Below are 27,675 nucleotides of genomic sequence, written 5' to 3' on the forward strand. Positions count from 1 at the left end.
GCGCTTCCCAGGCCGGCCCTCCCCCAGCTCACCGGGGCCGCCGCGCGGGAAGCAGGGGCCGGGCCGGCAGCCGCGAGCCCGGCCGGAGGAAGCCCGAGGGTGGCAGCCCGCTGCCCCAGGCCCGGGTCTGCGGCCGTCCAGTCGCCCTCTGCGCCTCCGAGTTCCTGGGGCAGGTTCCTCAGGAGCGCCTCAGGTCCTCCAGATGGAACTGAAACGCTGGCCTTGGGAAACGGGGCAGAGCGGGTGTGTGCCCGGCACGTGCCTCGGGGAGGGAGTCCGGGATGACGCTGACCGGGAACGCAGGCTGCCGCGCCGCGGCCTCGTCCTGGAACGGGCGGCAAGGTGGGCGTGCTCTGCCCCGCGGCGCGCCGCGGTAACACCGCCGAGAGGCCGAGCGGGCATTTAACCGCGGGTCCGACTCCAAACAGAGTGAAGACGCCGAGGTCCGTCCGCAGGGACCGGGCTTTGCCTGCCCCCACCTCCTGCGCAGAGCTGCCCTCCCCGCCAGCTGATGTCACGTGGTCCCCGTTCCACGCGTGCCGCCACCAATGGAAGCTAAGCTCTGCCTAGGACTTCCGCCGGGCAAATGCGGGCTGTGAGGTAGGGAACAGGGGTGAGCACAACCCCTCCGCACCCACGCAACCCTGGGGCGCGATTTCTGGCCTTGAGACAGAGTTGATGGGGCTGTAACTCAGTGGCCCGAACTGGGGCAGCCCAGAGCCTTGGAGGAGAAAGCCCTTTCTGAGCCAAGGAGGTAGGAGGGCCCGGAGAGGCCACACACAGGCTGCAGATGCCCGTCAGCCCCGCGTAGGGAGCCGTGCCCTGGGCCTCTCCGGGCGCTCGTCACACCAGCGCGGGCAGGAAGAAGGAGCTGCACCCCCGCTGGCATCAGAAGGCCGCCCTGGGACGCTCTGCCTTGTGCTACAGCAGCTCTGGGCGTTCATAGCCTGTCCGTCCTCCTCCGTGCTCCCCGAAGGAGTCCTTTGTCGGTCCGCCACAGGTTGGGGTGCTCGGTCACGGGCGTCCTAACACGACAGTGGCGCTCACCCAAGCTCTGGGTGTCTCCCAAACCTAACGCTACCTTATCGTGGTTACAGGATTATTTTTGTGCCATTGAATCTGATTCTGTCAGTACCCAACAGAGGTGTAAGCAATTATTTTTAGTTCTACAGACCAGGTTACTCTAATCAGCAGAAATCAACTGCTACTTTTTTAGCAATTGAACGTAATACTCTGCATGTTACAGAATCTGGTTAAAAATATGAGAGGTTATTAGTGCAAAATGTGGGCATGTTTTAATGACAGCAGCAGTTTTTAACACTCTGCACCCTAAATTTGGGGTTCTAAAAATGAATTAAGTCTGGGAGGACCAAATTATATCCCATTTCTCTCAACATTCAGAAGAATAACATTCAAGTCATTATTTCTCCCTCTTCTGAATTTCCAAAACACTGAGTAATTTCTCGTGGTATTTATCACGCCTGCCCTCTGTTAGTACTGCCTCTGCCCCAGGTTCATCTCCTGGAGAGGAGGAACGAGTCTTGCCACTCTGCACCTCTCCCTCAGCACACAGTGTCTGTCACTCTGTCCCTTCTCCACATTTTACTAAACTTCCTGGCGGACTTGAGTGCCCTCTGTGTTCCCAGGACCCCTGGGCAAGCTGCCCTCTTGGCATTTACTACGTGATGTCCCTGTGTTGTCCCTGAAAGATCATGTGCACATCATGGCTAGGGACTCTGTCTCCTTCACCTCGGTGTGCCTAGCTCCTGGCGCCGAGTAGAGAGCAAGTAAATGATGAATGAATGAATAAATGGTTAGTGAATACCTGCACACTATTTTAACAGCTTTATTGAGATAGAATTCACATACCATAAAATTCGACCATTCAAAGTATACAGTTCAGTAGTTTTTAGTATATTGAAAGAATGGCGCAGTCACGACCACAATTGAATTTCAGACATCTAATAATTCAGACATCTAATAGTCAGCTCCCCTGAAACCATCCCTAGGGAAGATTCTGTATCCATCATCAATTATTTCTCATTCCTGCCACTACCCCTGGGACCTACTTTCTGTCTCCATGGATCTGCTGATTCTGAACATTTCATATACATGGAATCATATAATAGACGGCCATTGTGACTGGCTTCTTTCCTTTGGCCTCCTGTACTCAAGGTTCATCCATCCGTGTTGCAGCAGGTATCAAGACTTCATTTTTTAAAGGCTGGATAATAATCCCTTGTCTGGATGTACCACGTAATGTGTATGCATTCATCAGTTGGATATTTGTGTTTCCACTTTCTGGCTAATACGAATGAGACTATCTATAAACATTCATGTGCAAGTTGTTGTGGGGACATATATTTTCATTTCTCTTGGGTAGATACAAAGGGGAGTAGAATTGCTGGGTTCTGGGGTAACTTCATGTTTAACATTTTGTGGCACTGCCGGACTATTTTCGAAAGCTGCACCATTTTACATTTTCACCAGTGATGTATGAGGGTTCCACTTTCTCTGCATCCTGCTCAACACTTGTTATTTTGTTTTTCTCTTTGATTCTAGCCATCGCACTGGTGTGGAGTGGTATCGTTGTGATCTTGATTTGCATTTCCTTAATGAGTTATCGAGCATTTTTTCATGAGCTTATTGGCCACTTATATCTATACACTACTGAACCAAATGATAAAATGTCAGAGCTTCACAGGAAAACATCACAGATGAGTCCCAAAGAGTAATGTTAAATGACGTACCCAAGTTGAGGCATGCCCAGTAGCAGTACAGGGTCTCAGATAGATCCTGACTCCTAACCACGTGCTCAGTTCTTCCCACCTGGCCCTTCTGTCAGGTCGCCTCTGGATTCCTACCCCACTGGATGAATGAAGTGATTGGATTCCATATGAATCAGCATAAGCATGTGCTCTAGTGCTTTTTGATTTTATGCCATATCTTTTCTTCTTTGGTTGGATGGGTTTCATCTCTGAAAATGGTTCTCCCTGGGTACAGACTTTGTACTTGAGCAGATAGTTTTTATAACTTGCAGCTACTTAAAGTTTTAAGCAACTGGTGACTGAACTCCAAGCATTAAATAACTTGAAGAAGCTTTCTTAGCCACGAGAGTGCAAGTGAGGATGGGTTTAAAGTCATAGGATAAATTTGAACCTGTCCACCTAATGTGTTCACTGTGGCCATGAACACACACAAGAAGAAAGTATTAAAAGATAGCAAGTATTTTAAAAAGTACTTAAGGAATGAGGTGGGGCTGGTGAGGACAGTTATAGCATATGTACGAATGTTGGAGTTTGGGAGAATATAGAGAGAAGCTGACATTGCTCTGCCCTCCCAGGGGAACAGCAGGTGGATCTGGAGATAGAGCTGAAGAGAGAAGCCATTCTTAGTATGAATTCTCAGGGAAGAGTGCAGTCCTCAGACAATTAACAAAAATGAAAAGAGGTGGCCTGGGGGATGGCTGGTACCTCGTCAAAAGAGGCTAGTTTATGCTGCAATACACAAGCAGCACAAAAATCTCCATGGGTTATCAGAATGTAATTGTATTCCTTGCTCATGCAACATTCACCATGGGTTTCCATGTGGTGGCTCAGCATTCCAAGCTACTTTCTTTTTCTCTTTCTTTCTTCCTTTCTTTCTTCCTTCCTTCCTCCCTTCCTTTCTTTCTTTCTTGATTTATTTGAGAGAGAGAGAGCAAGAGAAGAGGGAGAGGGAGAGAATCCCAAGCAGACTCTATGCTGAATACAGAGCCCAACACGGGGCTCGATCTCACAACCCTTAGATCATGAACTGAGTGGAAATCAAGAGTCCGACGCTTAACCGACTGAGCGACCCAGGTGCCCCCAGGCTACTTTCATCTTGGCTATATCCGTCTTAATGTATTTCTATGTTTTCCATGGCAAGAGAAGAGCAATCTAGAAGATTTCAAACCAACTAATGAGTGCTTCACCTTGGAAGCGACATGGCACATCATTTCTGCTCACAACTGATTGTTTAGAACTTAGTCACATGGCCTTGCCTAACTGTGGAGGGGCCGGGAGGTGTGATCCTCCCATAAGCTTGGAGGGAAAGGCGAACTGGACAATGGGCAAGTTCTAGTAACATCTGCCAAAGCTGGAGAAGGAGGTTCTTTTTGGTCTTCCCTGGGGGAGTTCTTGGAGGAATCTTTGTGTCTATTAGAGTATCCCTTTCTGGCAGGGGATGGAGGAAGGTGTCTGGACTGTGGAGGCAGAGCTGAAGCAGAGGGGAGATGCAGGCTAAAGATAAGAACATGAAGTGTGACAAGCCAGATCATCTAGATTCCAAGCATTTTCTGAGTTTATTATCCGAATCCCCAAATATGAATCAAGTCTTTGTCTTAGCTAAGATTTGAGGACACTCAACAAGTATGGCTCATCCCTGCCCAATTCTAGTTTTTATTTTGATTTTAATTGGAGAGATTTCCTTAAGGAACAGTTGAGTCAACACACAGACTCCCTTATCAAAATAACCACAATTTTGTAAGCATTTACATCATCATATCCCACATAGCACCTGGCAGAGGGCCTCACCATAAGAAACTCTTCATTCCTTCAGTTAGAGACTGAATAAGAGGGATGAGAACTATCAACTATCTATTGTACTCCTGAAGGCCAGCGTCCTTCTGTAAGACTCCAAACTCTCCTCAGCCCCAGGGTGAATAAGGACGATGGGGGAGACACCAGACCTAACTCAGTTCCTGTGGAAACTCAGGACAGGCCCAGAGGGCTTGGGATCATGTTTGCTCAAACCGCTCCTATCTTCAGATTGTTCATTTGCTACTCATTCCAATAATTAGCCACCTATCAGGTCTGGTCCTGTACAAATACTTGCTTGAACCATTTCTCAAGCAGGTATCAACATGCTTCTAATGTCTATTACTTCTTTTCCCAGCATCACTGGCCCTTGCCAATTCATCGAGTACTGCGGCTGCATGAGTGCCTGGGATGATATCATTGCAAGAAGATATTATGGACTTGGAAGACTGGGTTGACATACCGAATTGACAGAACATTCAGGAGGAGAGATCCAGTAGGCAGCCGGCAATACAGAGCAGAAGGTTGGGGAAAGTCAGGGATGGGGATACACACTTGGGATTTATCGGCATTGCGTGGTATTTGTAGCTGTGGGAATCAGGAAGAGAATATGGAGATGATAGGTGTGAAAGCATTTTGTATAATATTGGGTCTTTTTATAATCACCATTTTTAATGGGTTCAAGAAAGAACTTAGGGGGTGAGAAAAAGGAAAAGGAGCCAGAAGCATTCAGAGAAGGAGGACATAAGAGGCAGGAGGAGAACCAAGTATTGGTTCAGGGCAGCTCAAGGAGAGAGAGCTGTAAGGGTGGGGCTGGGGTGGCGAAGTGCCAAGTGCTTGAGAACAGCAGGAGCTACTGGCAACTAAAGCCAGGGCTCTGCCCTTGGTGATGAGGAAGTTAGGGCTGGCTGGAGAGAGAGAGAGAGAGAGAGAGAGAGAGAGAGAGAGGTTTCATTAGGTAGACTGGCCACCATCTTCTCCTGTATTCAAATTCCCATCTGGCTTAGCCCCACCCCGTCTCCATGCTCGGTGCCCTCTCCCCAGTCCAGTTCCCTACACCAGCTTTTGGGCACTGGGCCCCACTGGGCTCCCAGGAATCCTTTATCCCTTTAGCAATAAACTCAACCTTGTCCAAGTGTAGTCCAAAGTTTCTTCCAGTGAGACTGTTGAGGGTAAAACTATTTTTCATAATATCACTGATTCACTCTGGACCTTTCTCACTCTCCCTCACAAGTATACAGTTGACTTTTCTGGAAGCTACATGATGTATCACATCACAATGGAAGGAGTGCATAAAAGCTGATAGGAGGAAGGAGGAGAGCAGGCCCTGGGAGGCAGCAGAGAGGCCCCGAGATACCCTCGTACGCCATGACCTGGGCTCAAAGGCCTCTGAGCCGCAGGGTTTGCTCCCTGGGAAGTGGCTGGGTATGGGAGTCCGGAGACCCAGCTATAGGCTCAACGCCATGTTCTTCCTGGCCGTGCGGTCATGAGCACAAGCTCCTGACGGGCAGTTGTCAACCCTCGCTGGCCATCAGAATCCCATGGGAGCATTAACAGATACTGAGCCTGAGACCCCACTCTGACCAAGTGCATCAGGCTCTCCCCGGGTGGGACCTAGGTCTAGGAACATGCGGCTTGGAGAGCCCCCGTTCTCCAACCCTGTGGGATTCTTGGACTTTTTTTCTGTCAGTTCATCCCACTGACCACAAGATGGAGCTCTCTTTCCGGGAAATGTTCGATGTTCGCCGAACAAGCAAGTCTATTTTCTCTCTAGTCCTGAAAGAATACATTTGAATTTGACAATCTTCACAGCATCTCATTAAGCCAGAATTCTGTGCCCTTGGGTCTAGCCATTTAATGCGTCTCTTTTCCCTTCTGCTAGAAACCGTATTGGGTCGGGATGTGTCATCTACTGTTTTGTATTCCTCAAAGGCTATAATGCAAAGCAGAGTTGGCATTTATTATTGCTTTATGATTCTCATTATTAGTATCAATAACAGCTACTCTTCACTTAACCTTTTACCATTTGCAAAGTACTCTTCACCAGATAGTCTCAGAATAACTAGGAAATGGGTATTACTGTTCTCATTTATAGACAAGAAAACTGAGGCTCAGAGATCAAAAGTTGGCAGAACCAGATCCTGCACCCTTCCCATTATGCTCAGATGAGAAGAACAGGCAGAGCATAGAGACCAGCAGTCAACCCCTGGGGACCCAAAAAGTACAGCCCAGAGGCAGGAAAATTCTCAGGACAACCTCTGGAAGACTTCGTAAGCAAGCAGGAAAGACAGATATCCTCTGGAGTTTCACACTGTCACAGACAACAGGTCAGTAGACATGTTCGACCGGGCCGAGTGGCCGGCTGAGGTGACAGATGAGAAGTTTCCAGTGCAAAGCTGGACAGTCAGCAGACATTCAACAAGAGGACAGATTTTATTAGTTTTAATTTTATGTTCCAGGAAAATGAACTGCTATGCCAATGGGAAAAACAAATCTCAATTCTGCCTTAAGAAAAAGGTATAAACTCCATCTCCAAAGAAAATCTTTTTCTACCAGCAAGGGATGTCTGACAGGTTAGCAGATCTGATGATGATAATTTCCAAGATCACAACATCACTCGTTACAGACTTGCTGCCAGGTTCTGGCAATCAGTCAGGAACCCAAATGTCAGGGCCCCAGGACCCCAATGTCTCTGGGTGCTTCTATTCCAGATGAAGGGGCTACAAGTGTAGGTTCAAGTACTTGGACTAGGGAGACTGTTTTCAGGACCGAAGCAGTTACATGGAAAGCTTCATAAATTAGTATGTGGGTAATTTTACGGCTCCCATGTACATGTTAGCAATTCAGTATGTTGTTTTACCATTTTCTGTGCCTCGGCTTCCCTGTGTGTAAAGTGGTAAGAGCAGTACCTAGCTCACAGGACTGTTATGAGGATCAAAAGAGTTTATGTACAAAGCATTAGAACCATGCCCAGCACACAGTAAGCACTATGTGTTTCTTAAATAATGTTAAATAAATAAATGGATCTGAGCACATCCATTTATGTATTTTACAAGTGAAATCTTAATTTTTTTCAGTAATTTAAATATGTTATTTGTACACTTACGGGTACAAAAAAATGTACTTTAGGAAGATTAAAATATTTCCTTATGACTAAAATTTGAAATCCCACTGAAAATGCATAAATTTGATTAGAATGGTACTAGAGTCTTTTACATTTTATAAACATAAGAAATAGGTTAAAAATTCTTTAAGTCCACCATGTTTTTCTTTTCATTATTACCGGTGTTGGCACATAAGCCTGTCCGGCAAGAATAATGCAGTGATCAGATTTTTCTTTCTCCTTTTTAAAGAAAAGCTTTCCTTTTTCTCCATTTAATTTCTTCCAAGTTTGGAAATTAGGGATCATTCGGAGGGTGCCCTGGGCATTTTCCCGACTCTAAAGATTTCCTCGGTCTGAGTTTCTAGGCGATTGGGAATATTCCACAGCAACACTCAGCTCAAACGCCTGTCTTCAAGTATCAATTTAAAGCATTAAAAAAAGAGAGAGAAAGAGAGAGAGCATTTGCTCTGAGAGATTTCATGCAACCCCAGGGAGAAAGACTGGAATGTTGAGAATGTAATAGGGACAGGACTTGGAAGAAAAACACATGAATTGAAACACTGCTTTCCAATCTAAAAGTTGTTTTTCATGTCTCATTTTGGCATTAATTTTCTTTTAGTACCATATTGTTTCCTGGTAACAGTTTTTTTGTTTTTGTTTTTGTTTTGTTTTTGTGATAGCTATTCTTTAAGACTTTTGTTTCTCTTTCTTGCAGGCTGTTTTATGAAACAGACTTTGTGGAGAAGAGATGGGGATAAAGATGTACCATTTCCAGCCACCATGGAGCTCCCCTCCCCCACTCCCAGCTCAGACAGCCCCTTCACTACAGCCTATCCTACCAGGCCCAGGAGAACGTGGGGCATAGGGGATGGGACAGAAGCAGGGACATGATCCAGGTACTCAGGTGAAACCGGAACTATAGTTTTGCCCTACAGAAACAATATTTAAAAGTTTAAGTTCTTTAGTACCAAAATTTGGGGCAGTTACCCTGAGAATCGTGTGGGCTTCTGTGCATTGAGCCAGGGCCCTAATATCACATCATTGTTTCCATGGAAAAGTTAAAACCTAGGTCCAAATACCTCAACTGAACTTTTACAACAGAACTTGAGTGGGGACTATTTCACATACACCCAGCACACTCAGAGACAGTTCCTCTTTCTATCCATCAGCCTGTCCATCTGTTTGTCCATCCATTCATACTGTCTTTTTATTAAGATACAGCATAATTGCCAAAGAAATGTAAAAAGCAAAAACAAAAAACAAAAAACAAAAAAAAGTGAAAAGCAAAAAGCTACGACTGATAGAAATGAGTTACACATTTTATATTTATAGAGTTCAAAGCAATGGTTCTGTTGTAAATTCATCTTCACTGAATTTTTAAAAAAATCACTATTTAAAATAATCTCTTCTTCACAGAGGTGGTGTGGTATAGTCCGTGAGTTTTATAGTTGTGAATCTTAGGTCCAGCTACTTAACTTTTCCAAGCCTTGGTTCCTTATCGATAAACAGGGATGATTATATAACTCTCAGGGATAAATTTTTTTTTTCTGAGATCATGTAAATGTCTAGCAATAAATGTGGCTCTTTTGAACTCTTTTTTATCTCACCTCAGTAAAGGTATTTTTATACTGAGCCATAAAAGGGGATGAGATCTTGCCATGTGCGACAAATGGATGAACCTGGAGGATATCATGCTAGTGAAATAAGTCAGGCCACGTGATTTCACTTATATGTGAAACAAGCAAAAAGCAGAAACAAATCCATAAATATAGAGAACAAACTGATGGCTGCCAGAGGGGAGGGGGGCAGAACGGGTGAAGGGGAAGGGGAGGTACAGGTTTCTAGTTAGGGAATGAGTAAGTCACAGGATGAAAAGGCACAGCGCAGGGCCCACAGTCAATGGTACTGTGACAGCGCCGGGTGCGGAGCGGCAGGAGCTACACCTGTGGTGAGCACAGCAGAATGTATGGACTTGTTGAATCATGCCATACGCTTGAAACTAAAGTAATATTGTGTCAACTGTACTTCAATTTTAGAAAATTTTAATGTTTTTAAACCCCCATTTAATTTTCAGAAGCCATGATTTAAACTTTTCTCTATACTTGGGTACCCTATCCAATAATCTGCTTGACTTCGGTTAATGTCCAAAATAGACTAATGCGGATAGATTATTCACTTACAAATTAAATAGATTCAAAGAGCTTACTTATGTTGACAGCTGTAACCATTTTATTTGAACTGGGCCTACCCCCAAAAAATATGTGATTTTCACAACACTTTATAAGATGTCACATTCTTCCTTTTTTCTTTTTTTCTTGAAGAGGGACTCAGACTCTCGTAACAGCCTCAACTAAGACACCTTCTGTGGTAAGAGTGAGCAAAGTCAGGTGGCACTCGAATGAATCATGGAATGGCCTCAATGAAGGACAAGTCAGATTTTATTTAAGTAGGTTCATCAAGTGTTCTTCCCTATTTACTATTAAATTCATCTCATCACAGAAGCAGAGGCAAGGGTGGACGGTGGGGTTCTGCCAGCACAGCAGATGCGTCTGAGCCGTGGGAAGGAGGCTCCCGTCCACCGGGGTCCTGCCGGCCTCAGATGAACTGGAATCCACTCTGCTGCTGGTGTGTCCAGGACTCTGTCTCCTCCTGACTCGCTTTCACTGGCCCCTTTTCCTGGGATCTGTCCTCCTACTGTCAGTCAGGATTGCGGGCTCTGCCTGTCGGTTAGAATTTGACACCCGTGCCGTTTATTCTACTGGTGTCATAATCCTCAATGTTTTCAGGCAACTCTGTGTCCGCTGAAGATCTGGTCCTGCCTGCCAAGCTTGATCTCAGGGTAAAAGACATACTCTCAGTTGTGAGGAAACCTGAGGCCCAGGAGATTTAGTATAATTTATGGCCCCCCAAAAATCACATGGATAGGACCATATTCTAAAATGGTGTTCTCTTTAGTTTATAATAGAATCAGAAAGTTCCTCTGCTTTGTATTGAAATGTAGGGTTTTTCTCCCTCTCATAAAAGGCATGTTTGTATCATATGGCTACCATGTAGCCAAAGCTTGGAGATGTCCAGAACGACACTGCATTTAGCCACGCGCGTGCGTGTGTGTGTGTGTGTGCGTGTGTGTGTGTGTGTGTGTTGTGTTATTCAGGTGGCTTAATATGAAGCCAAAATGTCTGGTCCTACATTAATCTTCAGGAGTGATGATTTTAATTTTGTAGTGCAGAAATAAAGCCAAATAAACAGGCAAAAAGTAAACCTATAAAAATGGCTTTAACTTACTAATCCAGTCCATCTTTGAGAGCACTTTGAGATAAAAATGGTCCAGAGGACAAAGTGCATAATTAATTATGAGAAAAATGATTCCGTCAAGTCCCATAAAAAAAAGAGTTCTCCCTGCCATAATCATGTGTCCAGAGTTCTATTCATGCAGAAGCAATGGTTACTTCTTGCTTCTGTCCCCTTCATTCCAGTACTGCTCAGTCTGCATTTCCGTAAGTCGGGAAAGCGTGCGCTGAAATGCAAAGATCTCCTCTTCTCCAGTAAACATAGAGAGTCCTTCTGCTGAGTCCTGGTACCAAAATACAATTAAAAAGACAAAACAAAACAAAACAACCCAGCACTAATTAAAACTACCACAAATAAAAATTTACAGAACTAAGTACAGGTTTAAAACAACTTCTTAGGTTTAGATTATAAAATGTTCTATACACTTTTTCCATATACGATCTCTTAAACTAGACTGGAGAATTAACTAATTTAAACCAATAATCAATAGTCAGAACAAATTACCAGGGAGAAAGCAATAGGGAAAACAAGAATAATTAAAGCTGAACCAATGCCCCAAAATCCAAATATGAAGATTTTTGCATGAAGAAAGTTTTTGCAGGATGGAAATTTTCTGCAAAACCTAAAGGAAAGACAATGTCAGAAAAAGAATTCTTTCTCCAAAAATGTACGCCAGAAATAAGTAACACCAAAAAAACCCCAGCAGTTCAGGCAAGTTAGGAAGAGGCTGACACCCTCCTCCAGAGCACCATGGGCGGTGCCATGTGCCCCACAGGAGGCCCTGAGGACAAGCCTCCGCAGAGCCTTTTCTGCACCGGCTGACAGAGAGGTCTCCTGTGGACCTAGAGATCTGGCCTGCGAGCCTACTTTGGGAAGGCAGAGCTGCCTTGGGTCTTGAGCTACTTAACCAGGGTTAAGTTTGGGAATCCCTCTGTGAGGCCAGCAAACAGCCTGGGACTGGTGACACCAACATGGGCTTGTGGCCAGTAAAAATTGTGTCTCTTTCCTTAGGGGTTTGCTATCACACTTCCTCAGAGAAAACTTCTGGACTCCTTAGTCCATGCATTCCCGCTGACCCACTGCAAAACCACATGACCCTGTGGTCATGAGCCCTCATTTCTTCATATAATGTTAGCCCCGCATGCTGAGCTTGCTTGACCCTATATCTGAACCCTGATCTTATGGAGAAAAATTGAAGAACCAATGATTTAAGGAACTTTAGAAACAAATGATATAGCCCCTCAAGTATATTTTTTCAAACAGTAAAATACATTATTTGGACAGATGTATTGCTCTTAGAGAAACCACCATTTTGAAGGTTCCCAGCATATGAGTTTATAAGCAACTATTTATTTCTACACATAGGTTTAAGTAGTCATATTTGGAAAGTTCACTTTCTAATGTATTATAGGCCTCATTTCCCCCAAACTCCTAAGAATGCATAATTTCTACTCGGGTCACTAAGGAACTATTTCCTCATTCCAAATGGCCTTTCATTTCTGGGGTTGGAAGAATGGGGCTCCCCTCATTCTGGAGGTAAGTGTTTATGGATAGCTTTAAAATTTTGACTAATATTTCAACTGTTGAGCAATATATCCTGCCATGTTCATACAGAAGAAGGAAATGTAAAATCACTTCCAGTTGGCCTGGAGCAAATCACCAGACCCCAAGCTCCAGGAGAACTGGGCCAGCACTGGCTCGTTTTCCAGTGTCCCTAGAGCACTGCACCACAGGTGCTCCTGAAATGTTTATAGAATGGGGCTGGCAGATGAATAATGGATTCCTTTGTAAGCCAAGGGCCCCAGGCACTCCCTGGTCCTGGGATAGCCAGCCCACATGCTTGGATACTGTATCTCACGCTCTACAAATCCAGGAGACATGAAGAGTACCTAGAACAGGCAGCATGGTGTAGCAGAATGAGCCCAGAACCAGACACGGGTGTCCTGGTGTCCAGCTCTGGCCTGCCATTAGTCAGCTGTGTGACCACAGGCCCACTGGTCCACCCCTCTGGTTTTTGTTTTCATTATATGCAAAAACAGATCATGAAGATTCCTTCTACCCTAAGACTATATTCTTTACATTTAGTGATACAGAGAAAAAGGCTGCTCTCTTGGCTTTAAAAGGAGCAGCAAATCAATGGTTAAATACATACTGCATTCCTTCTTCAAAATGTAGCCACGTATAAAACCAAAAACAATTAGGCCGTTTTATAATAAAAAGAGATTATGTTAATATTGCCTACCTGGCTCAGCCCCAAATCATCCATCAGTATTCTGCTTTGCTCCAACTCACTGTCATGATGTTGATGCAAAAATAAGCTTGCTAGAGGAGTCGATGCTGAGCAAATGATGCGCACCTGAAAGAGGAAGATGAGTGAATGGTAGTACTCCTTACATTTCACAAGTTCAAGGTGGAACAAATATCGCACAAAATAAAATCTGTTTGTCATCACAGGGAGCTAGTTTGTGTGATATTTTTAAGCTGCAGAGTGCTTTTCAAAATATTTCCACACAGCTTGTAACATCCTATAAAGTAGGGAGCAAAGGTTTTATTGGGTGACTTTAGGCCTGGAGAGGTCTCAGTTCATGAGGCCAGCTCAGGTCTCCCAGTTCGAAGTCCAGTGGTCTTTCCATTACACCCCGAGGCTGACATTTACACCTGGCTGTTTTGGGCCCGTGCATGCGGGGGTACTTTTCATGCACTGCAAAGAGGTTACCACCTCTGGTAAGTTCAGTGCATCACTACTCTAATTAGACCCTGAATTTCTAGAACCCACATTTATATCAGCATCCTACCAAGGCATTCTTCAAAAAGACTAAGCTTGACATTAATATTTCTTGATTACACAAGTGTTTGAGTGAATGTGCATATGTGATCATATACTGGAAATACCTTTTATAAAAATCTTTATAAATTTTATGTCCACCAGTTTAAATACAAAACATACTCTTCTTGTTGTTTAAAAAGTCCTGAATTTGTTTTCAGGATTCACAGCTACCCTTTAAACATCATTAAACAACGATGCCAATACCTTAAAATAATGTATGACATCTGGGAATAGTTTTTCCATATCTGAATGGCCTTCTACCTCCTCTTATACATTTCTTTTAATCACAAATGACACTTTTTTCATTATTTAGATATGAATACTCTGATTTCACCAATTTCCATGAATACATTCTAGACTAATGCCTGTTTAATGCTCCCAATTTCTGAAATAAGATAATTTCAACTAGTCTTTAAACAAAGAACACAAACTCTAAATGTGTGATATAGTTAAAGCAAATGTTAGGAGAGTGGTTCTGGTATTCCATCATATCGCCACAGAACTCTTCCTTCCCATTAACTAAGAAGTGAAACAGTGGGGATAAGATAGGACTGGGGGTAGGACAGAGGGCTGGGGACCGTATGTTTTCTTTAAGGTATTCCTAGCTGCCATGTAGACAAGTAAGAGTTTATCAATCCTCCCACTCTAAGAACCACCTACTAAAGCCCCTCTACCACTTTTTTCTTGAAGCATTAGCCCTCTAAAAACAGAGGGCCACCTCCAGGCTCATTCCCTTCATTCCGGACCCAACATGAGTATTTCAGAGCAGTGTCTGGTAAGTGACGGGACTTGATCCCCTTGCTCTGGTGTTCTCAGCTCCCTGCCATCCAGAGGCCGGCACATGAACGCTGGCCCCCTGGGAGCATGTGCCACATTTGGATGTCACTCACTATGGCAGGTTCCTCTCAGCACTGCACCTGAGCCAAGCCAGCTGCCCTTTGCGCTCAGGCCCGCCCCAGGGCCTTTGCTACAAACGTCCCCCCTGCATTGGCGTTTAGGCATCACTTCTCAACGCTTACAAGCAACAGTTGAGTGGCTTGCAAACATGCAGGTTTTCACGTCCATCCTCTAGGATGAGGGTTCATTTACTGGGCTGGGGTGGGGTGGGCTCTGGAACATGGATCTTAGGTAGCCCAGGGGATTCTGATGTAGGCCGTCCTCAGCAGGACTTCCCTAGGCCCACCCCCACCCCCACAGAGATCAATCTACTCTCCCCCAGACCCTCATGGCACCATACTCCTCTCTCAAGCCTTCCAAGAGACCAGCGCTGAGGGGCGACTTTACATTCAGTTCTGTGGATATTTGATTAGTGCTTCTCTGACACCAGACTCTAAGTTCTATGAAGGCTGGCACCAGATCTGGCTTTGCCTGTCGTTGAATTTCTAATATTTAGCACTGCACTTGGTATGAGAAAGGTTGTTGAATGAATGAAAAAAAGAAACATTAAAATTTCATCTCTTCCTCCCAGTGGATTCTGGTACTTTCCTCCTCCCCTCAAGATCCCTTCAATTTTAGAATCACTGCTCTATTTCTGTACAATAAGGAGAAAAATTATATCTAACAGTAAAATGATACTTAACTCTATTTTGAAGTTGTACTTATGCTTTTACTATAAATATGTATTTACAGATATATACTATTTTTTTAAAAGATTTATTGATTTATGAGAGAGAGAGCTTGAGCACGGGGGGGAGGGGCAGAGGGAGAGGGAGGACCTCAAGCAGACTCCGTGCTGAAGCTGGTGCCTGATGTGGGGCTTGATCTCTCGACCCTGAGATCACGACCTGAACCGAAACCAAGAATTTGATGCTCAACCAACTGAGCCACCCAAGCACCCCACAGATATATACTATAAATAGTGGCTCACCTTCACTGAAATCTGACTCTATGCCGCACAATGTTCTAAGTGCCTTATGTGTTCATTTAATCCTTGCAACAACCATATAGAATAAGTACCATTATTCCCCCCTCTTTTTTCTACAGAAGGCAACTGCAGCTCGAGAGATTAAGCTGGTCCTCAAGGCGGACAGCCTGGCCCCGAGGCCCACTCTTTAATCAGTGGGCTGTTCTGCCTTTGATGAATGGACACGGGCTCCGTAACTCACCCTAAAACACATGGGTAAAACCAACAAACAATGATGCAATGCTAGTTACGAGGGTTTCTGGGTCACAGGGAGAGAGAGCTCCAATACTGAGGAGGGTCTCTAGTCACTCATTCATTTGTTCATTCATTATTTTTTCCATCCAATCATGCATTCATGCAACTCATGAATTGACTGAGCACTCAGTGTGGGTAAGGCGTTCCGCTGTACATCATCATAGTGCACACACGCTAGGTCTGGTGATGGCGTGGTTGATATCGCAAGGTCTTCTGATGGAAGCCTTACAATACTACGATTTTACTGCTATCACTGATACTATGTATACAGCATTTGGCTTGTGCCAAGCTTCACTTTCAGTGCTTTTCATGGATTAGCTTATTTTGCCCTCAACAATGCTCTGAAGGAAATACTATTTTCCCCAATTTGTAGATGAGGACACTGAGGCCCAGAGAATAAACCAGGATTCCAGCCCAGGCAATCTGACTCCACAGTCCAAAATGTTTAGTCTTGAGAAAACACACTACATCCTTACCTTGAAATCATAGAAGTTATCAATGAGGGTTATGAATCTTCGAGCTTGCGTCCTCTTTGCAAGCGTAAATTGTGGAATGTTTCGTAGGAATATTGTATCAAAATTCTTTGACAGTTCCAGATAGTCACTGGCTCCAAGTGGCTGTAATTAAAATGAAAATAAAGACTAGAAAACTGAAGCCAATTCCGGTGGCCCTGAATTTGAAAACACCTCTTTTTCTGGTCATGGTCTGATCTAGGTGGCAGCTTTGGGGTAACTTGACCAAATGGAGCAGTGTTTTCACTGTGGGCTAAGGATGGTGTCTACTGTAATTGTAATAGTGATGTAGAAAAGGGACAAGAGAGAAGACGAGGGGTGCCTAGGTGGCTCAGGCAGTTAAGCATCTGCCTTCAGCTCAGGTCATGATCCCAGGGTCCTGGGATCAAGCCCCACATCAGGCTCATTGCTCAGCGGGGAGCCTGCTTCTCCCTCTCCCTCTGCCCTGCTTGTGCTCTCTCTCGTGCTCTCACTCTCTCTCACTCTCTCAAATAAATAAATCTAAAAAAAAATAATAATAATGTTAAAAAAAAGAGAGAGAGAAGACGAGTGTGGTGGGGAGTGACAGAGTATCTCGAGCCACTTCAGTTGATACCTTGTAGGTCCCTGTAGGTCCCTGTCCTAAACCCAGACATTTTTTAATTTATATGACATAACTGTAAACATTTCCCCAATCCTTCCTATGGCTCAACTGCAAACTGTCACTACTGTTAAATGGAGCCATCTTATAATGGCATGCCAACTCTCCTGTCACCATTTTGAAATAAAGACTATGTTTCAGTATGAACTCATCAGAAAATCTTTTTCATTCAATGTGAACTACAGTTGTTCAGGTACAATGTAGTGAACATGGATGGCTAACTTCTGTAGGAAATACCAGAGGGTTTAATGACCAGAAGCAGACAGAGACCTGAGCATAATTTGGTGCAGCATTCTCCCTCTTGATGTGAGGAGGGTACAACACTCAAGGTTCACAAAACTATCCACAAAGGTGCCACCTACGATGTAAGGCACTTGTCCCTGAAACATGAATTTAACTCATGAAAATTATGAAAACTATCTGCAAACACATTCTTTGGGGTTAGGAACATTCCCAGCAAGCATTACCTCTCTTCATTTTAAGTTGCATGTGGATGATGTTTCTGGCCCTGCTAGAGTGTGGACGAGACCGGGGCCTGAGTGGGCCAGGAGCTACTCTGAGGTACCTCTGAAAGCTCCTGGATCACCAGGACCCATCCCTGGGACACAGATGGCTGAGCCTCCTCAATTTCTGGCAGAATCTGTCAATACTCCTCCCTGTCCAGAAATGTCTCCCTCACCTGGGGAGTCATTTGCATCAAAACTTCTTCCAGAAATGTAGATATGGCTAAGTTCCTGGGAGAATTAGGGATTTGTGAGGAAGGGAGACCATCATCCCCACTTCAGAGCCCATCCATTTAAGCCTACAGTCTCCTAACAACCAGCTGAAACCAGTCACACTCAGGAAAAGAGACTTCTCATGGAGGTGTGGGGAGGTGAGTAAATCAGAGAGTGAAGCTCTGGGGGAGTGGTTCCCTCAAGGGAGAGCAGCTCTAAGAAGGATGCAGCAGTTATGCGACCCTGGGCAAAGGGTAGGAAACGGGAGCGAGCACAAAGAATAACCCAGCTTCTTTGTACATCTGCTTAGAGATGTCCCTTCCTCCCATCTCCTCTCACCCACCAGGTAACAAATGGGGCTGGAAGAGGGGACTCTTGCTTTCCCCCTTCCCTCCCCTGGCTGGTCAGCCTTTACCTCCAGACCCGGTGCCTGGCCTTACCTGAGACTCTCCCACTCACTGGGCCACACAGGGACTGGAGTGTGGGGTTTGTTGGTTTGTCTGTTTAACCTTGGCTCTCTTACGAGGGAACGCTCCTGTTAGGCCTGTTACGGACCAGGAGTGAATCCTCAGTCTGTTACTTATTAATGGTACCTTTGGCAAGTCACATCATCTTTCTTTTTTTTTTTTTTTTTTTTTTTTTAAAGATTTTATTTATTTATTTGACAGAGAGAGACACAGTGAGAGCAGGATCACAAGCAGGGGGAGAGGGAGAGGGAGAAACAGGCTTCCCACGGAGCAGGGAGCCCGATGCGGGGCTCGATCCCAGGACCCTGGGATCATGACCTGAGCCGAAGGCAGACGCTTAACGACTGAGCCACCCAGGCGCCCCTCACATCATCTTTCTCTTCCTTTAGTTTCCCTATCTATAAAACGGGAGTTTGATTCCTAGCTCACAGGATGGTGACGATTACACGAAAGAATATGTGTAAAGCCTTTAGCACAGTGCCTAGGGCACACATTACACCCATATCACTTTGGCTGCTTTTTATTTAGATTATTTTGAGCCCAAAGGATTAGGATTAGGCTCAATACTGACAAGTTGAGAACGTAAAGAAGTGTCATTCTCAATAGGACCAGTTAGTTTTGTTCCACCACCGGCTATATCCAAAACCCTGAATCAGTCTTTGTGCATCTGCCAGTCCTCAGGGTCACAGCAGGGACCAACGGAGACTGTGGGATCCCACGTAAAGAAGACAACTCCCTACGGCGGGGGGGGGGGGGGGGCAAGATACAGCCTCTTTGGATAAAAAGCAAAACTCCTACAATAAGACACTCAGGCTCTGAGGGTGACACACACCATGTTTTTGAGATCAGTTAGAATTTAGTGTCTCATCTTTTGTAAATCATAAAGTATATGTAAAAAAAATGTAAAAGCTCATCTTAGGTATGTAGTTATGTATAATTAAACTCGTTCTTTATGCACGGATGTGATTTCTATCAGTATAACTACATGCCCAAGGAAAATCATCATCAGGAGCGCCCTGAAGTGCCTGGGGCAACTGAAAATCAGGATTCTGCCCACTCAGCTATTTTTACAAATTATATACCTTTGTCAGTAGGTTCTGCATTTGCCGTTATATTAGCAAATATCCCCTTCCTTCGCATCCCTAAAACAATTATGTGCTCATTCACGTAAAGAAAATTAAGCTTTATATAGTTATCTATCTCCTTTAAAAACAATGGTGATGGGAGGCAATGAGGGGTTACTGTTCTTAATGGATCCCGAGTTTCACTTTGGGATGAAGAGATTTCTAGAAATGGACAGTGGTGATGGTTGCACAACAATGTGAATGTACTTAATGCCACAGAACTGTACACTTAAAAATGGTTAAAATGGCAAATTTTACATCATGTATTATTTTACCACCACAAAAAAAAAGGCCATTAAAACTAAGAAATGTTATTCATTGCCAAAGAAATCCCAATTTAAGCCACAAAAAAAGATAACGATATTACTTTTTTCTTTAAAAACATAAGAAGAATGGGGGCAACTGGGTGGTGCAGTCAGTTAAGCATCCGATTCTTGATTTCAGCTCAGTCGTGATCTCAAGGTCATGAGATCGAGCCCCTGCTGGGGCTCCGTACTCAGCAAGGAGTTTGCTTAAGACTCTCTCCCTCTCCCTCTGCCCCTTACACTCCTAGAATAAATAAATCTTTTAAAAAAACATAGGAAGAATGAAGTGTATTAATTGAAGGACATCTTCAAGGAAATCAGCTCCAATAAGATTGTATTAATTTAAAATATGAAGTTTTTAGAAGGTATCTAAAAGAGTGTTTTCTTATACTGGCTTTGATGTTGAAGTATCCAAGAAGTGACAAATTTTCAGGACTGATTCTGGTGAGAGATTGGGGGTTTCCTTATTACTCAGAAGTGCTATTTTTCATTACATAAATAAGTCAAACAACTGTGGGCAAAAACCATGTTAAGACACTTTGGACTCATTGGTCTGTCACTTCCAGTCATGTGACCTTGAGCAATCCCTCTGAACCTCCATTTCCTCATCTGTAAACGGGGGATCATGGCAGGACATGTCTCAGGTTTGTCCTGAGGCCTCGCTGTACTGACTGCATGTAAAATCTTATAGTAGTGGCCGTCACACAGTAAGGGCTCAATAAATGCTATTTACAGAGTTTACGTGAAAAGCAAATGAAATGATATATGCATAGTACCTATTTGGCATACAACAGATAGATACTTAATGAACAGTAGCTATTTTTTTATTAACTATCAAATAACCTTTTGCTGAGCTCATGAGGCCAGGCAGCCTAAACAAGTGAACGATTTGGCTGACTCCAGTCTGCTTCTGCCTTTGAACTCAGGAGGTAAAAGCTGTTTCCTCTGCTCCTTCCTGCTGTCTCCGGTCCACCAAAATATCTGCCAGCCAGGCACCTTAGCCCTCCATGAAGTCATTTATAGATGACAAAAACAGCGTCTGTCTCAGGCCCTCCCCCTCCCACTTTTTTGGTAATACCATTAGCACCACATGTGGGGGAGGGCCCCAGGCCCACAGAACGAACAGCCCCTACCCCAGCACATGGCACATTGGAAGGGCTTCATCTTTACGGAATGAATTAGTGAATGAATGATGCATAAAATACAACATAGCCCGAGGAGCAGGCTTATTCCTTCTTTTATATCCATTTGTCTCCAAAAACAATTGAACCACCTACCAAAAAAAAAAAAAAAAAAAATCCCACTCTTTCTTAGTTGGCTCAAACTCCCCACTCCCAAGGCAAGCCTTTGTTGTATAACCTAGTATGTACGTAGGAAAAGTCTAGGAAGATATAGACCAAAATGTTAACAGCAGTTACCTTTAGGTGGTGGAATAAAAGATGAATTTTGGTTTTTTGTTGTACTTTTTTGATTCCCCACTGCTCCCCGCCCCATGAACTTGTGTTACTTACTTTTAAGCAGCAAAAACAATAATGCTTTTTTGGGCGGGTCATTTTTATAATGGGCATCTTATCACTTACCTCACATGTATGAGATCATAACATGAGTTGTGTCATGGACATTTTTTCCCCCAAGGTTTTCTTAAGCTATAGAAGTGGAATTTTTTCAGGGACATTTAAAAAGAAAATAAAACCTAAGGCTGAACATATATTTTCTCCTTTACAGTGTGACAAAAGCAAAAAGGATTTCATATTTGGGGTAAAATTTGACTTCAGTTACACAGTTATGTTCAGCTCATGCTGCTCCACACTAGGGGAGCAAGAGAGAGAGGGGATGAGGTGGATGGCAGCATCCTCCAGTAGTTCACGGTTAGCTCTTACAGCCAAGCACCAGACTTCCCCAGATCAAAGGCGTAGTGACGTCACAGGCAGGTAGATATACTCCCATTTATATCATGTCTTAACCTGAGCACATTTTCCCCATGCAAGCCGGATGACTAACTAGTGTGCTGTCCGTATCCTTTTCTCCACAATGTCGGACAGTCCCCAGGCTGTCTGTATATGTACACTGCCTCTGCTCCATTCTCCGTCTCTCTCCCCCTTCCGGCTCTCTGAGGGAACCTAGGTTAAGCTGCATATTCTCCATTGCTTTTATCCTTTATTTCCTATTTTCCTTTTTTCACTTCTTCACGATTCATTGTGGACACTTTCCTCTGACCTATATTCTAAAGTCCACTGTATTTCTCCTTAGCTGTGGTTTATCTGCTCTTAAACTCATCCATTGAGTTATTTTGGTTATTGTGCTTTACAGGTCTAGAATTTCTATTGATTCTTTTCCAAAGCTGATATATCTCACTTTATAGTCTCTAGACCCCTACACTTAAATTTCCAAGCCTGTCTTTAAAACAAAAAACAAAAAAACAAAAAACAAAACCCTCTCTGAATATGTAAGCTTAGTTGTTTAAAATATGGACTCATAATTCCAATACCTGGAGTTCCTAATTTTATCGTTTGTTCTTTTTGCTTGTTCACATCCACAGTGTCTTGTCTCCTCATATGTTTGGTTATCTTTGTGTATTGGATTTTATCTTTGAAAAAAAGAATACTTGTAGAAAAAAATTCAAGTTCAAGGCTTGAAGTACTCTAAGTTACTCAGCTCACTGAATTTGACTGAAGTCCATTAGAGAGCTGGTTGACTTCTGGCTCACACTTATTCCTAGCATGCAGTCCTTCGGGGCTCCATCCAAAGTGGGGGACAGTTTACTGGGTTCCCATCCTGGACTGGCCCTAAACTCTGACTTTTGTCCCACTGACCCAGTGAGGCTGCTAAAGGCTCATTTTTTTAAAGATTGCTAGCACTCACCACTATCCATGTCTTCCTCACCTTCCTGGGCACACAGCTAGACTATATTCCTCATACTCTTGTGTTTAGTTGTGGCCATGTGATCAGGTGCAGGCCAGTGGAATGTGAGAAAAAGTGAACAGCATGGCTTCCTGATCTGGCCCACAGAATCCTCACTTCCTTTACTCATCTGCAGGCTGAACAGATGGGCTCTGAAGACTTGAAAGAGGGCTAGAAGCACAACAGGTACAAAGCCTGGTTCTAAGAAGGACGGCATAAGCAGTGACCTGGCCAACCTATACTGGACGGTGATATGAGCGAGAAATACATATTAGCCTACACTAATTTTGATTTCATCCATCTTCCTTCATTGTCCTAATGATGGAGTTCACCATTATTGGACATGGAAGACCTTCTGACATTCCTATGTGTATAGGATTCTTGTTCACACAAGACGGTAACTATCAAAAATTTCTCTTCAAATTTTCTTCAGATTATCATTAAAAATTTTTATTATCATATTCCTTTGGCCGCAGCAACTTCTTGCTAGACACATCTCCAAAGGCAAGGGAAACAAAAGCAAAAATAAACTATTGAGACTTCATCGAGATAAAAAGCTTTTGGGGTGCCTGTGTGGCTCAGTTGGTTAAGTGACTGCCGGGAGTCCCAGGATCGAGTCCCGCATCGGGCTCCCTGCTCAGCGGGGAGTCTGCTTCTCCCTCTGACCCTACCCCGTCTTGTGCTCTCTCTCTCACTCTCTCTCTCAAATAAATAAAATAAAATCTTAAAAAAAAAAAGATAAAAAGTTTTGCACAGCAAAGGAAACAGTCAACAAAACTAAAAGACAATCTACGGAATGGGAGAAGATATTTGTAAATGATATATCAGATAAGGATCTATAAAGATCTATAAGGAACTTATTAAACTCAACACCCCAAAAACAAAAAACCCAATCAAGAAATGGGCAGAAGACATGAACAGACATTTCTCCAAAGAAAACATACAAATGGCCTACAGACACATGAAATAATGCTCCACATCACTCGGCATCAGGGAAATACAAATCAAAACCACAATGAGATACTAACTCACACCAGTCAGAATGGCTAAAATTAACAAGTCAGGAAACGACAAATGTTGGCAAGGATGCAGGGAAAGGGGAACCCTCTTACACTGTTGGTGGGAATGCACTCTGGAAAACAGTGTGGAGGTTCCTCAAGAAGTTAAAAATAGAGCTACCCTATGACCCAGCAATTACACTACTAGGTATTTATCCCAAAGATAAAATGTAGCGATCTGAAGGGGCACCAGCACCCCAATGTTTAGAGCAGCAATGTCCACAATAGCCAAACTATGGAAAGAGCCGAGATGTTCTTCAACAGATGAATGGATAAAGAAGATGTGGTATATATATACAATGGAATATGACTCAGTCATCAGAAAGGATGAAATCTCACCATTTACATCGACATGGATGGGACTGGAGGGTATTATGCTGAGCAAAATAAGTCAGTCAGAGAAGGACAATTACATCGTTTCACTCCTTATATGTGGAATATAAGAAACAGCACAGAGGATCATAGGGGAAGGGAGGGAAAACTGAATGGGAAGAAATCAGAGAGGGAGAAAAACCATGAGAGACTCTTAACTATAGGAAACAAACTGAGGGTTGCTGGAGGGGAGGTGGAGAGGGGGAGGGGTAACTGGGTGATGGGCATTAAGGAGGACACGTGATGTGGTAAGCACTGGGTGTTATATGCAACTGATGAATTACTGAACTCTACATCTGAAATTAATGATGTACTATATGTTGGCTAATTGAATTTAAATTAAAAAATTTTATTATCATTGGGCGCCTGGATGGCTCAGTTGGTTGAGCGACTGCCTTCGGCTCAGGTCATGATCCTGGAGTCCCGGGATCGAGTCTCACATCAGGCTCCCTGCTCAATGGGGAGTCTGCTTCTCCCTCTGGCCCTCCCCCCTCTCATGCTCTCTCTCTCTCTTTCTCATTCTCTCTCTCAAATAAATAAACAAATAAAACCCTTAAAAAAAAAAAGAGCTTACTGCTCATATTTAAAAAAAAAATTTTATCATTGAAGATTTTTAATCAGAAACTGCACCTAGCCATTTCAAATCAAAGCTGATTTTTAGGGCGCCTGGGTGGCTCAGTTGGTTAAGTGACTGCCTTCGGCTCAGGTCATGATCCTGGAGTCCCGGGATGGAGTCCCACATTGGGCTCCCTGCTCAGCAGGGAGTTTGCTTCTCCCTCTGACCCTCTTCCCTCTTGTGCTATCTCTCATTCTCTCTCTCTCAAATAAATAAATAAATAAAATAAAATAAATCAAAGCTGATTTTTAAAAAGTTATGTTCACGGAGCCAACTTTTCTTATTACAAATTTGAAAAGATTTTATTTAAAAGTTTTGTTCAAATTTAGTATTTGATATATTTGAAGTATTTTTGTAAATTTATTTTTCTTCTGATTATATCATAGAAATAAGGTGCTGACAAATTGTCTTATCTAGCCCTGTGCACCACCCAAATGGTATGTTGCCACAGGACTACTGATCCCCTTTCCCTCGTATTCAGTATTTAAGTGTGCTTGGCGCATTCAAGTGCATTAAGTTAAAAATTCTCTAAAAAATTACGATAATTTTAAACCCATTTAAAATATTTTTGGAGAAATGAAGAATGCCTATGTGGGGCAGTCTGATTATAATAATGGCTCCATTTGTTTTTGCCTCCTTGTTGACATGCTTTGGATTGTGTCTTTCCATCTCTCCCATTAAGACATGGAGTCTGCCCAACTCTTCAATCTGGGCTGGACTTGTAATTTACCACGGTCAACAGAATGAGGCAAAAGTCACAATTTTCCAGTTCTGAGCTTAGGTCTCAAGAAGCTTTGCTTGCTTCTGCTCACTGTGTTGTAACAGCTAGGCTGGCCGGCTGATGAAGGAGAGAACATAAGGAGAGCCAGTTGTCTAAGCTGAGAAAGCATCTTAGGCCAGCCTACATCCAGCCCTCCCCACCCGCCCACAGTGGATGAGAGAACCCAACCAAGATGAGCAAAGCTGACTGCATATGTTTAAGTGAATCCAAAATATACCAAAAAAAACTTCCCAGTTGACCTGTAGATTAGAGAGCAATAATAAAATGCTTATTTTTTTAAGTCACTGAATTTTGGGGGTGGTTTGTTATGTAGCAATAGCTAACTGAAACACTATACTTTCTACAGTGAGATTTACTAGGAAAAGCCCATATTCTAAAAGTCCTTAGCAAATTCAGCACATGTAGAAAAATTTGTCTAGCTTTTGTAGCAAGACTGGTTTTACATAATTGATAAAGATACGTAACAACACATATTGTCATTTTTTTTATGTTCATTTCTTTTTTAAGATTTTATTTATTTGAGAGAGAGAGAGAGCATGAGCAGGGGGAGTGGCAGAGGGAGAGGGAGAAGCAGACTCCCCACTGAGCAGAGAGCCCGATGCAGGGCTCAATCCCAGGACCCTAAGATCATGACCTGAGTTGAAGGCAGACGTTTAACCAACTAAGCCACCCAGGCACCCCAATGTTCATTTATTTTTCTTAATCAGTTTTGGAATTTTTATGGTATAGTATAAAACTTATTTCTAAAAATAAAACTTGTAATTTACTGTATACAAAAACTAGAAGAAAATTATGTGGCATCCCTCTAGAAGAAAGAAGACATGGACCCAGTCAAATAAAAACAGAAAGTCAGGGAGAGAAAACAAGTTGACATGAAAAAGGAAACTGGGAGAGACAAGGACTGACTGCAATGAAACAAATTGTAAGAGCATTCCAACAGAAAAATGGATAAAGAATATGAATAGATAATTCATGGAACAAAAAGTATAAAAAGTCTAAGAGGCTAATAAACAAATGAAAAATATGGTCAAGCTCATTAGTAACCAGAGAAAGACAAAATAAGAATATCATTTTTCATATAGCAATTTTGCGAAGAAAAATAAATTATACTACTCAATGCTGGCAAGCAGGTAATGAGACATCCATTGCTGCTAAAAGAGTAAATTAGTTCAGTGGCTCCAAAAAAAATTTGTTGGATTGTATTAAGAGCCCTAGGAGAAGTCATAAACTTGACCCAGTTGTTCTGTTTCTAGAAATCAATTTATAGGAAACGATCAGAAATTCAACCAAAGGCTATATACAGGATTATTTATAACTATGTGAACCAAAAACAACTTTAAAATATAACAACAGAGGAATGGCTCAATAAATTATGGCACACTGATATAATGGAATATATTACCAACATATATCGATGTTCATGAAACATTTTATGACATGGAAACATGCTTATGATAAAAAGCTCAGTGAAAAAAAGCATAATTCAAAATTATAATTGTACTACGGTATCTATTTTGCTTAAAATATATATGTAGGAAAAAGGCCAAGTAAATATGTAAAAATGCTAACAATTATTATCTCTAAGTGATATCTCTATCTCTAAGTGATATCTCTGAGTGATAGAGGACTATATTTTATAATATTTAATCATCTTTTTTAGATTTTTCTGTATTTTTCAAAAGAGAAACAAAATATGACAAAAGACATCACAGAATGATGTGGCAAAACAATGCTGAAGATCTTTACTGAGTCCAAAGTATACTCTTTGTTTTTGTTTTTCAGCTATTTGATCCCCTGCATCTCCCCTAATAAGGAAGAGTGTGTAAAACAGTCACCGTACGTGCATATACTAAAGAGCTCGAGGCACTACAAATCTATTCAAAATTACCCTTGCCACCCTCATTTACTCCACTGTATGAGACGGGGAGTCCCCAAAGGGTCAGTACTCTCTTGTCCACCCAAGTGTCCGTAGCGCCAAGCAGACCAGGGAACAGGATCTTGCACAATACAAGACGAGTAAACAAGCGAACACATTCTCACCAAGTCTTCAGAATCAAAGATAACTCCTGACTGCTTAAAAAATACAAGTTTTGTACTAAATCTTACAAGAACTTGGCAAAACATAAAGACACATTTCTCCACTCTTTCGACCTAACACACCACTAAATTGCATGCACAGGATATCTACAGCAGTTGCAAGTATTTATACTTTTGTTTGCATTAGTTGATCCTTTTCCGTAAGTAA

At 42.9% G+C, this 27,675-nt stretch overlaps 1 protein-coding gene across 2 annotated transcripts in view; it reads right to left on the bottom strand.

Moving 5' to 3' along the window:
• Positions 1-1,828: 1,828 nt before the first annotated feature.
• AFG1L (AFG1 like ATPase) overlaps positions 1,829-27,675 on the bottom strand; it is a 239,814-nt gene continuing 213,967 nt past the window's right edge. For both annotated transcript variants that reach the window (XM_078054909.1, XM_078054910.1), the window contains exons 12-14: positions 16,415-16,555; positions 13,196-13,309; positions 1,829-11,236 (exon numbers count right to left, since the gene is read on the bottom strand). In XM_078054909.1, coding sequence (XP_077911035.1) covers positions 11,108-11,236; positions 13,196-13,309; positions 16,415-16,555 — 384 coding nt within the window. In that variant the 3' untranslated portion in view covers positions 1,829-11,107. The remainder of the gene's footprint in view (positions 11,237-13,195; positions 13,310-16,414; positions 16,556-27,675) is intronic.

Source organism: Halichoerus grypus, chromosome 9 (assembly GCF_964656455.1).
Source record: "Halichoerus grypus chromosome 9, mHalGry1.hap1.1, whole genome shotgun sequence".
Classification (NCBI taxonomy): Eukaryota; Metazoa; Chordata; class Mammalia; order Carnivora; family Phocidae; genus Halichoerus; species Halichoerus grypus.